The 12683-nt window shown below is 40.4% G+C and overlaps 1 protein-coding gene across 3 annotated transcripts in view; it reads left to right on the top strand.

Moving 5' to 3' along the window:
* Positions 1 to 2228: 2228 nt before the first annotated feature.
* Rfk (riboflavin kinase) overlaps positions 2229 to 12683 on the top strand; it is a 101646-nt gene continuing 91191 nt past the window's right edge. Inside the window, exons 1-4 of one of the 3 annotated variants that reach the window (XM_074052081.1) lie at positions 2229 to 2648; positions 4468 to 4619; positions 8946 to 9048; positions 9651 to 9770. In XM_074052081.1, the coding sequence (XP_073908182.1) occupies positions 2567 to 2648; positions 4468 to 4619; positions 8946 to 9048; positions 9651 to 9706 (393 nt within the window). In that variant the 5' untranslated portion in view covers positions 2229 to 2566 and the 3' untranslated portion in view covers positions 9707 to 9770. Of the gene's footprint in view, positions 2649 to 4467; positions 4620 to 8945; positions 9049 to 9650; positions 9771 to 9791; positions 11907 to 12683 lie in introns of those variants that run through there. The other 2 variants (XM_020174639.2, XM_074052080.1) reach the window with 2 other exon arrangements.

Genomic DNA, 12683 nt, shown 5'->3' with positions numbered 1-12683 from the left:
AAGTGTCAGAATTTTCCCTCCATGTCTTACTCTATCATATAGCAACTATGCATAGGAATTAATATGAACCAGTGGTTCAGTCTCTAATCCTTTCTACTTGGGAGGTTGAGATTAGGAAGATCATGGTTAGAGGCCAGGCTTGACAGTTCATGAGACCCGATCCCCAAAATAACAACAGCAAAATGTACTTGGGGTGTAGCTCAAGCAGTAGAGTTCACACTTTGCAAGTGTGAAGCCCTGAATTCATAATCCCAGTCCTACCTGCTCCACCCCCCAGAAAAGTCCCCAAAACAAAAACCCCTACATACACACTAAATAAAATAAATTTAAAAGACTGGTGTGGGCTGGGCTTGTAGCTCAGTGGTAGGCCACCTGCCTGGCCAAAAAAGAAAAAATTAAAGAATTGACATGCCAGTGGCAGTTTAAAAAACTGGAGCTTAACTGCTCCCTTTTAGAAGACTCTAATTTTCCTTTTCCTTTTTCCATAAATTGGGGTTGATGCTTTTCTCCAAAGCTGATATGAGGATTACATGAGACAGTGTGAAAAGTGCTTAGCATTTATCCCAGTTAATTCTTAAAATCACCTGTCCTCATTAATCTTAACTCATTTAGTTATTTTCTCATTTCCTTCTCATAACTCCTGGAAATCTGGGGCTTGGTGGAATAAGACCCAGGAATGAGTTGGGCATGGTGGTACACTACTGTAATCCCAGCACTTGAAAGGCAGAGGCAGGAGGAGTGCAAGGCTAAAAAAAAGCAACCAGAAAAGAGAAAAGAAAAAGACCACCCAGGGATGATTTATCAGGCTGGCAACAGCCCAGTAGTGGATACACTCTTCTTTTTGAGACAGGGTCTCACTATATAGTCCAGCATGGCCTCCTGAGTGCTGGTATCACAGGTGTGCCATCACATCTGTCTTAAGCTCATCCAGGCAATTTGTTAAGAGGTCTTCATACAGTGTGTCACTTAGTTCCCATGATACTATTAATATTCCCATTTTATTTATTTTTTTGGTGGTAGTTGGAGTTGAACTCATGGCCTTGTTTGTACTTTCGAAGCAAGACATTCTACCTCTAGCACTCCCCATTTTATTGATAAGGGCACTGAGATTCAGTCAGGGCACTTTGCTCAAGGTCACCCAGCTATGCAAGGAAGCAAGGTCTGTATTCAAACTCTGGCTTATTTAGTTCCAGAGCCTGAGCACTCACCCACAGCCTCCTAAGCACTTTATAAAACTTCTGCTAGAGGACTTGTGGTGTAGTGCTGAAATCAGGTTTGCCACGTGGGCCTTCCCACTAGACTAGGCCTCTGAGGGCCTGGACTTTGACTCAGTCACCTCAGTTCCCCTGGGACCTTGTACCATGCCTGACTCTAATTTGCTCTTTCTACAAGTATTTATGGAGTGTTTGCTGTGCATCAGGTGCTAAATTAGTGTCAGGGAAATAAAACAGCTATGCCAATAAAATCTCCTTCATACCAATATATGACATAATTTTTAATATCAAAAAGCATTGTTAGAGTTATAGTCATGCAAGGTAGAAGGAAAGTGGTTGCAAAATATGGGCTTAATTTCATGCAAATTTACAGAGAAAAATACAATTAAAACATTTCTCCTTGAGCGAATGCACCCTGTCACAGCCTTGCACCAAGTGTATCTTGTGAGCAATACTTAAGCTCATCGGGGAGAAGTTTACAATTCTAAGGTCAGAAGGCCTTTATTTGCATGGAGATAGAGGCTTGGGCTGGTGAGAGGCCCAAGTAGTTACAGCGCCTCTTAGCAAGCTGAGAGACCCTGAGTTCAAACCCCAGTACTGCCAAATAAAAAAAAAGGTGGGGAGGGGCTTACCTAGTTGTCAAGGATGTGCCCTAAAGAGGGGAGGTCATGTCCCACAGTCTCGGGGTGGCAGGTGACAGCCAGGGCCTCCTCCCACCCCCTCTGGAGCTCACACTGCGACCTCCGCCCCGGGTCTGCGAGGAGGAGGGCCGCTTCCGGTCTGGAAATCTGAGCCGAAATCGCGGCGTTTGACCCACCCAGAACGTCGCTTTGGTGTCAGGATAGGCATGAAAAGGGCAGTTTGGGAACCGGGCTTCACTAACCAGCAGCCTGCACCAAAAACCCCAACAGTTCACCCGGCGAAAGCCAACCCGGGCCCCGGATGAGGGCGTGGCCTCGGCTGGCGTGGGCGTGGCCGCGGCCGACGGGGCGGGGCTGTGGTGGGGCGGGGCTACGGAAGCCGAGCATGCGCGCGTCGTTCGGCCGCAGAAGTTTGCGTCCGCCGGCTGCGAGAAGAGACGTCCTACGTTGTAGGGCCGCCGCGTCGCCTCCGCGACTACACAGTGCTTACTGCTGCCGTTCCCTTAGTTCCGGGGCTTCGAAGCATCTCCTGAGTCTTCCCGCCGCTTACGTTGGGTGGGCAGTGCGAGGGACGCCCCGCGGCGCGCCTACCCGGCGGGCAGAGCCCTTGCAGGTGTCGCCGGGGGTGGGGGAACTCCGGGCACCACTCCCACGGCTGCTCCGGCGGACGCGAGGACCGGGCCGCCGCCCGTGGCCCCAGAGGACGGCGTCATGCGGAGCCTGCCGTACTTCTGCCGGGGCCAGGTGGTGCGGGGCTTCGGCCGCGGCTCCAAGCAGCTCGGCATCCCCACAGGTGAGCGCGGGTGGCGCGGGCCGGGATGGGGATGTTCCCGGTCCTGTCTGCAGGAAACGTCACGGGGGCTGGAAAGTTCTTTTCTTAAAATGTGTGAGTAGATAGGGAGCCGGGTGTGGTGGGGCCAGCCTGTAATCCCAGCTACTTGGGAAGCACAGGCTGGAGGATCGCGAGTTGGAGGCCAGCTCTTAAAAACTTAAAAAAGGACCGGGGTGTGGCTTAAGTGCTGGAGCAGCTGCCTGGCCTGCGCCTTGGGTTCAGTCCCCAGTACCCCAAAACAACCCCTCAAAATGTGCCATTATATCGTGTCCAAGTAATAACGCAGGTAGCTGGATGAGAGCCAACTTTCATGTTTGGTTTGTCAGCATTAGTTTTAGATAGGAAGACTTGACTGCTTAATTCATCCTTAACACATCAGGTCACATATGCAACAACATAGGGACATATCTGCAGTGACACTTTCAGATAGTGCCCTTAGGTTTTCTCCTCACTTGACTTTATCATTCTTTATTAGTAAGAAGCAGCATTGTCAGATAATCCCTAATTTTCCACTAAAAAAAAACCAAAAAAATAAAATGTGTTAAAGCTTTTTGGAAAGTTTTAGGTTAAGGCTGGCAGAGTGGCTCAAATGATAGAGCACCTGCTTAGCAAACGAGGCCCTGTTTTTAAGACTGACTACCATTAAAAAAAAAAAAAAGTTTTCGGTTAAACTTGCTATTGTGAGATTAATTTATTAACCTTAAGGTGTGGCTTGCCTCCCCTCTCTCTGGAATGTGGCAATAACCTTTTTACTTTTAACCCTCTGATCCTTACTCAGTTCAGTGACTTAAGGTTTGTGAACTGAACACTGGGACTTAGGGGTAATAGGCTGACAGCTTTGTTGTGTGCATTGTATATAGAAAGGATATGGCTACCTTTGGTTAAATCTGCACTTTCTGAATATCGTAAAGGGAAATGGAGCATAAATCAATGTTTGTATAATCTGTTTGGAAAATGAATTTTTTTAGGGGGGGTACTGGGGTTTGAACCCAGGGCCTCATGCTTGCTAGGAGATCTACCGTTTGAGCCACTCTGCCAGCGGAAACATGAGTTTTATTTCCTTAATATTAGGGCTTTGCCCCTTCTTTGAAGTCTCTTAGGATTCTATGTAGAAGCTCTTTTTCATTAAACACCAATAGTTAAGTCCGTTCTCTGGAACTAGCTACAAATTTAGTATGATACTCTACTCAGTAACTTAAATAAACTGAAATATTTCTGAAAAACAATAATGCCAAGGCTGCCCCTTGACCTATTAAATCAGTTTTTAGGTTTGGGGTTTAAGTTTGTGTATTTTGAAAAAAATTTTTTCAAGTGTTTCAGAACCTGTTTAGAAATGAGCAGTTCTAAAAATACCCATCATTTTGTTTTGTTTTGTTTTTCATTGTTTTTAAAAGTATTAGCAGATGTGTTCTTGTTGGGTTGACTATGCAGCTCCAAACTCCTGGACTCAAGCAGTCCACCTGACTCAGCCTGAGTGGCTGGCACTACAGGCGTGAGTGATCTCCAGCAGGCCTCATACCATCTGTTTTATACCTGTTTTTCTCTTCTTCTCAGATAGTGGTTTTTTTTTTTTTTTTGAGAAGTTGTACTTGTACTGTATTCCTAACCTATCCACATCAAGAGGAGAAAGAAGTGCAAGCCAGAATGGGAGGATGAGACTGATGATCATGTCAAGGTCCTAGAAATCTTTTGAGTATGATCATTTAGACTAGTCTTGCATGTGATTTTTGCCTGTATTTAATATGAAACTTGTAACACTCTGAATATTCCTGTTGTTTAGCTAATTTTCCTGAACAAGTAGTAGACAGTCTTCCAGCGGATGTTTCCACTGGCATTTATTATGGTTGGGCCAGTGTCGGAAGTGGAGACGTCCATAAGATGGTGGTAAGCATAGGATGGAACCCATACTACAAGAATATGAAAAAGTCCATGGTAAGAATTGCATTTTGCTCTGTAACTGAAATGGGTTGATGATTTGGAGTAATGTGCAGTATTAAATGCATATAGAGCTCATCAGTGCTAAGCACAACATAGTTCAAATACTAGAATTTAAGCAGCATACTTGAACTATGTAAAAGTGAAGAGTTGGGGGGCCTGGTGTTGGATACCTGTAATCCCAGGGCTCAGGAGGCAGAAGCAGGAGGATAGTGAGTTCCAAACCAGCCCTGGGTAGTATAGCAATACCCTGACTCAAAAAAAAAAAGAGAGGGAGAGAGAGAGATGACACATTCAGTTACCATTTGAATGGAATGTGTTTGCATACTTGTTACTTTCAACCTGTTTGTGCCTTTGAATCTAAAGTCTCTTGTGTACAGCATATAGTTGGATCATTTTTTAACCCATTCTGCCAGTATCTATCTGCCTTTTGATAGGAGAGTTTAATCCATTTAAAGTAATTGTAGAGTAAATCTTTAGATTGTGTATCCAGCAACATAGATAGTTGTATTTATTTATTTTAGTGGTACTGGATATGTATTTACTTTTTTAAATCACATAAATAGTAAAAAGTAATTATAGTTATAATACCTATATAATTGCTCACGTATTTATGTTTACTGGGATGTAACTCATTCATTTTAACTACTTGATTGCCCTGTTAAATACAGAACTGCTTACTACAGAGATGCTGCAGCTTGATGCTTTCTCCCTGTCACTCTTCTCCTCCCTCTCTTCCTCTCTTGTCTTTCTAGTGCTGAAGATCAAATCCAGGGCCATGTGCATGCTAGGAAAGCTCTGTACCACACAGCTGCATCACCAACCCCTCTTTATTTTTAAAATTACTTTGAGGGTACACTTTTCTGCCCCATTTTCTTCACAGGAACCCCACAGATTAAATATTTTATATTTTGGATTTGGCTTAATGCTTTGTCAGCCTAAGTGTGTGGAAAAACAGATTTACAGTGACCTAAAATTTAACTTCTTTGAGAAGTTAACAAAAGTGAAGTGTGTCCTTCTCTTGGAAAACCTAGAGCTAAGTGCTTGTGTAAGCAATAGTAATGACCCAGAACTACTTTATATTTTGCTCAGTGTTTCGCTTCTGAGTTAAAGTGGTGAAAATTGTTGGAGGAGATAAGAAAAGAATTCATGAAAGAACACAGAATTCTTTTCTGTAGAACGAGGAAGGAAAAGGAAAGGAAGGGAGGCTCTCCCATGAGTTAATTTTTCTTTTTGAGCTACTCAGATAACAGACATCTGTGCATTGCCTGACCACGTCTTTTGCCCATATTAAAAAATTATGTTGTCTTATTTTCTTTTCAGTACTGGAGTTTGAACTCATGTCTTATTATCTTAATATATTCTAAATCCAATTCCTTTGTTAGAACTAGGTATTATACATTTCTTCTTTGTTGCTTTTTATTTTTACTTTTTTAACTGACTGGTGGCTTTTCTTCAGTGTTGGGGACTGAACCCAGGGCCCTGATCACACTAGGCAAGTAGGTGCTCTACAACTGAGCTATATCCCCAGACCCCCAAATCTTTTCTTTTTTTTTTTTTGGTGGGGGGGGTGGTGGGACTGGGGTTTGGTTCAGGGCTTCTCACTTGCAAAACAGGTACTCACTGGAGTCACACCTCCTGTCCATTTTGCTCTGGTTATTTTGGAAATGGGGTCTTGTGAACTGTTTTTCTAGACTGGCTTTGAACTGCAATCTTCCTGATCTCTGCCTCCTGAATAGCTAGGATTACAGGCATGAGCCATCAGTACCCGGCCACCAAATTCTTAATATAATTCGATTCATTTTTCTTTAATGGTTGGTTAGTGCTTTTAAAAATCTGTTTAAGAAATCTTTGCCTATACCAAGGTCATGAAGATATCTAAAAATGTAATTGGCCCAGCTCATTCATTAAAAATACCTTTGTTTCCTGACAGCTCTGCCTAAATCAAGTGACTTTATATGTGTGAGAATTCAATAAATTCATCCACATTGTATCTGCTTGTCTATCCTTGAGAATATCATGGGATATTAATTTCCAAAGCTTTGTTATAGGTCGTGGTGTCTGGTTATATAAGTTTTCCAGTTTTGTTTTCAAGATTTTCTTGGCTAATTTTGGCCTTTCTATATAAAACTTAGACTAGCTTGTCAGTTTCTGCCATTTAAAAACCACTAGGATTTTGATAAGGATGCATCGAATCTAGGTTGTTTTAGAGAGTAGATGAGTTTAGATACGATTTTTTAACTCATTACACCTTGTAAGTACCATGAATCTTTCAGCTAACAATTCCTTTTCCCCCATGTTTGAAGGAGATAGACAAAAGATAGTAAGAAAATCATTAAAGGAATTTATTTCTGTTGCTCTTATCTTTAAGGGTATCTGTTGGAGTTTGGGTATAAAAGAAATTATATGTGCAAAGAGACTTCCCTCTACATAGAGAAAACAGGGAAGAACAGTACAACCATGCCTGCATCTCCATCATTCTCATTTTAATGACCTCACAAGATCATGACTAGCTACAGGCTTGTAATTCCAACACTCAGGAGGTGGAAGCGGGAGCATCTTCAGTTTGAGGCTAGCCCAGGCTGTATAGTGAGACCCTATCTGAAAAAAAAGAAAAGGCTGGGATGTGTAACTTAGTAGTAAGCCCTGGACTCAATCACCAGCACTGAAGGGGGAGGAAAAAAACCCAAAAAATTACCCTCCCCCCAAGAAAAAGATTAAGAAAGACTGGGTTATTTTAAGAGAGAAAATAAAACTTGCCTTAATCTAAAACTCTCAAGATGTTTCCTTTCCTTTTTTGGCCTGATTCATATTGTAGTACATGGTTTACTATGTTAGGTAAGAACGAATAAACATCTCGTGTTTGATTTATTTATTATTTTTAGTGGAACTGTAGGTTGAACTGTGGGCCATGTGCTTGCTAGGCTCTCTACCACTTCAGCCAGTCCACCAGCTTTACCTGTGTTTCACTTATTTTTGAGATAGTGTCTCACTTTGTGTCTTGGGTAGCCTGGACCACTATCCTATTTGTGCTTCCCTGTGTAAATGGGATAACAGGTGCTCACCACCATGCCCAGGCAATGGTTGAGATGGGGGGCGGTGTATCTCAAACTTTTTTCCTAGGTTGGCCTTGAACCATGGTCCCGGATCTGCCTCCAAGTAGCTAGGATTGTAGGCTCAAGCCACCTCACTTGGCTTCAGATTTGATATATTTTTTAATAGATCATTCATAATTTGTTCTTAATATCTACTGCTTTTCTACTGCTTTTTTACTCTTGATTTAGCTATAATGTTAGAAGTTTGTGATAGATACGTCAGTTTTAAGGATGATTTCTTGGTTAGGTTTTCTCAAGTGACGTACTTCAAAATACACCTCAAGGTAAATGGTTTCTAAATAGTTTTACTTAAAATTCCCAATCTGCAATACTATCACCGTAGTCTAGCCTCAGCTGTCTCATTTCTGTATTTGTCTCTTAATTGGTCTACCTCCCCACCAGCTCCCCTCTTTTTTTTTTTTTTTGTTTTGAGACAGTCTTACTCTGTAGCCCAGGCTGGCCTTAAACTTTGGATCTTCCTTCCTTCAACTCTTGAGTTCTGGGATTATAGGCATGTGCTACCACATCTAGCTCTTCCTGCCTTTTGATCTTAGATTTGTTCTTTAGGGGAATCTATTAAAACATAGATGATATATCTGGGGCTGATGGAGTGGCTCAAGCGATAGTGCACCTGCCTAGCAAGCATGGGCCCTGAGTTCAAACCCTAGTACCACCAAAATTTAAAAAAAAAAAAAGATATATATATATATATATATATATATATAGATGATGTATCTGAACTGGTATCTTCTACCCCCTGTACCATTTTAAGCAGTGAATCATGTGAATTATACCAGATTTGTGATATAAGATATCTACTACCTCACTTAGTTAGGTTTAGGTGTAAGGTCGGGATAAGAGCAGGAATGGTGAAAGTATAAGTCCTTACAATTTTTTCGGTAGGACTGTGGTTTGAACTGAGAGCTTCGTACTTCCAAAGCAGGCGCTCTACTGCTTGAACCACACCTCTAGTCCATTTTGCTATGGTGATTTTGGAGATGGGGGTCTCTAGAATATTTTCCCAGCCTGGCCTTGAACCTTGATCTTTCCCATCTCAGCCTCTGAAGTAGCTAAGATTATAGGTATGAGCCACCGGCGTCCAGTTGTCCTTAAAATTTTAATGAGGATCAATTATTTCACTTAAATTAACCCACTATTAACATGAAAGATACATTTCAAATTTACTGTGATCTAAATGTAATCCTTTTTTTTTAACATTTGTCTTTAGGAAACTCATATCATGCATACCTTCAAAGAGGACTTCTATGGAGAAATTCTCAATGTAGCCATTGTTGGCTACCTCAGGCCTGAAAAGAACTTTGATTCTTTAGGTAAGTTTTTATGTTGGCCTTCTACTACTGTTATTACTACCAGTAGTAATACTGGTGGTGGGATATGTATTCGAGCATTTAATATGCTCCAGACACCTACTTTAAGCTTCCTATGTGAGTTAATTCTTTTATCTCCCACAACAACCATATGAAGAATTATTTTGCCCATTTCATAGGTGAGGAAATTGACGAAGAGAGGTTAGGCAATTTGCTCCAAATTGCTCTTAGTCTGTTTTCTGTTGCTATGGCTGAGTAGTAGACTGGGCAGTTTATAAAGAACAATGTTTACTTAGCTCACATTTCTGCAGACTGAGGCTCCAAGAGCTGGTGCCAGTGTGTGGGGAGGGCTGCCTTCCTGCATCAGTGGAAGGACACTCAGTAATCAGTGAGCATTTGTTTCAAATGTTGTCATGGATCTGTTAGTACAGTGAGGCAGTTTAGACTTTATTGTAATGTTTTTTTCAAAGAGAACAGATGTGGTGACTATTTTGTTTCTTCCGTGTAGTATTTTCAGTGTATATTTATGCCTGTGCTTTTCTGTAAGAAATTGCAAGATTAGGGACATATTTCAGGTACCATTGACTTTTACTTTTTGTTAAAAGGGACACCTGAACATTTATTGAGCACCTACCCTTTGCCAGAGATGGCTGGCCTGTGAGCTTTCAGGAGAGACTGAGCAGAGGAATAGTAAGAAGTACACTAGTAGTTTCTCATTGTCCTTATCTGGTATATTCTCTCTGCAGAGTCCCTTATTTCAGCAATTCATGGTGATATCGAAGAAGCTAAAAAGCGACTAGATTTACCAGAACATTTGAAACTCAGAGATGACAATTTCTTCCAGGTTTCTAAGGGCAAAATTATGAATGGCCACTGATGAAAAATGACCTTACTGTGCATTCACTGTTTTGTAGTATTTCACTGTTCATAACTATGTTGTGTCATCTTGGTTGTATTTAAAAGTCAAACCTTTTCTTACAGCTGTGAATTAGTGTAAACAATACAATGTAGTTACCTTATTATGCTTCAGCTGTTAAACGTTAACCCATCATGCCATAGTACTAAAAAGATTCAATTAAAAATCAAGATTCTTTTTCATGTAATATGTTGATTAAAATGAACCACTAGAAAGATACTGTCTTACAGTGGAACTGGAATGTACGTAAGTGGGTAGAAAAGCAAGTCATTAATTTCAGATGAGAATTCTAATTGTCACTGTAAAAGGCCAGCATGTATAGCTCATGCTGTTAAACAGAGAGGGCCTTAAAAGTAAATGCATTAAACATAAGTGTGATCATTTATTTTGTACCTAAGGAGGAAAATATAGGCTGTATTTTTGATATTTTGTGCATTAATAGATTATTACACACCTGAAGACTTGTGAATTTTGTTTTACTCATTTCCCTTATGACATCAACTCATTGTACTGCCTCCATGCTCCTGTAAGAGCTGTCTCAATTCTAATTGGCCTAGATTCCCTTTGCCTATCTTTTTTTCATAAAAGGAAATTGAGCGTCTTTTGATTCTGTACATCTTGTTTTTTGTGTTGCATAGTATTTTTTTTTTTTTTTTGGTACTGGGGACTGAACCCAGGGCCTCTGCCATTTGAACTATACCCCCAGCACTCACTCTTCTTCTGTAAGAGAAGGTGTTTTGTTCTTCAACATTTTACTTGACTTTGGTTCTTTTTTTCCTTTAAATGATTTTCAGTGTCAGTTTTTCTCATTTGGAATGCCTTACAACTGCACACATAAGAGATTGGATTTGTCAGTACCGTTCCATTCCTTCACTACATGAACAGTGATTAAGCACTGACCTGCCTTGCAGTTTTAGGAAAAACAAAACAACAAACTTCATCTTTAGGCTTATTCTGGTTTAAAGGAACACTAGCTGTTCATTTGTATGTACCAGTTTCTTAAAGTACACAAAATGCTTGGTTTTCCCCCTGAGAAAATTACTTAATAGCCATGAAATAGTTTTTTTCTTTTTCCACAGAAAATTGTGCTTTTTGGTTTAACACATTAGTTGCCCAAGTCAGACATACCAAGATGCACACTAAATCTGTTTTTGTTCCCTATCATTCACTCATCTGAAAGATTATTTTAATGTGCTTACATACTCCAGAGCAAATCCAAGCTGCTGTGGCTGTGTCCACACAATGTAACAGTGGTCTGAAGAGCACTTGTAGCAGGAGGGAAACCTATAAAAAAAGTTCATTCGCCTTCATACTTGACATTATTCCTCCTAACTTCTGGCCACTTGAGTCCTTTTGTTTATGTTGACAGAAATGTGAAATTTTGTATGTTTAGGAAATTAGATTGCTCTGTGTCATTGTTCATTTTAACAGCAGAGTTGGTGGTGAGGAGGTGGTGAGAGGATGTTGGCTGAAGTATGTAGAAGACGATTTCAAAGTTTACTCACTACAAATTGTCTTTCCTAGTCAGCATAAATGAATTGTAATTGTAATAAGTGCTTATGAAGTATATAGAAAACATTAAAGCTATTGTAGAAGGTGGTGTATGGATAAGTTTGAATTGTGTTTTACTTTTTGATGTATGATTTTATGACAAATGCAGTTTGGCTTTTTTATTTCTTCATAAAATATTTTTTGAAATACGTGAATATGTACACACATAATATATTCATATATATCTACATATATATTTGCGTGTGTAATTTCTTTTGTGGTGTTAAGAATGAAACCCAGAGCCTTGTGAATGCTAAGCAAGTACTCTGCCACTGAGCAGTTTATATTCCTAGCCCTGAAAATGTAATTTTAGTGTTTAAACTCCATATTTGAAAGAAGCTTCAATTATCGGTGGCTTTATGAAGTGAAATAAAAATATGGATAGTGTAAATCAGATTGGTGTTTGATCTGAACAGCTTGCTGCTAATTATGTTTTCTTTGTGTGTGGAGATCTTTGATAACTTACTGTCACCTTACATTTTGTTAAATAGCCATTGCTTTTGAAAATCAGTGTGTTGTTTAGGGGTTAATTGTCTATGTTTTCAAAAGTTTTAGGTGTTTATAGGTATTTATGTATTATGTGGAATTATAGTAGTACCATTTTGATTTGTCCGAATGTTTTCAGGCCCTGGTTGAAAAAACCACATGATGGTTTTTCTTTTTCTGCATCAGCTTGAATCCTTTTTTTTTTTTTTTTTTCTTTTACTGTAGCTGTTGAAGCTTCTAGCTTGTTGACTGATTGTTACTTAAGATGTTTTAAAGGTCCTGAGTAGCTAGTGCAGGGAGCAACTATAGAGAGCCTGTAAGCAGTGGGGCTGCAACCAAGGGCCTTGCTTTCAGGAGCCCTGGACAGTGCTTGACGTTTATTGAAGAGTATGTAGGGCATCAATACTCAAAAGTCCTTTGGGTTCTTTTTTTTTTTTGGTCATTTTGGAGATGCAGTCTTGAGAACTATTTGCTCAGGCTGGTCTTGAATCTGTTTTTTTCATTTTTATTTTTTAATTTATTCATTTATTCATATGTGCATACATTGTTTGGGCCATTTCTCCCCCCTGCCCCCTCCTTCTCCTCCCTACCCCCCCTCGCTTCCAGGCAGAACCTGTTTTGCCCTTTTCTCCAATTTTGTTGAAGAGAAGACATAAGCAATAATAAGAAAGACAAAGCGTTTTTG

Source organism: Castor canadensis, chromosome 13 (genome assembly GCF_047511655.1).
Source record: "Castor canadensis chromosome 13, mCasCan1.hap1v2, whole genome shotgun sequence".
In the NCBI taxonomy this organism is placed as follows: Eukaryota; Metazoa; Chordata; class Mammalia; order Rodentia; family Castoridae; genus Castor; species Castor canadensis.
This window is presented reverse-complemented; position numbering and strand designations above follow the sequence as displayed.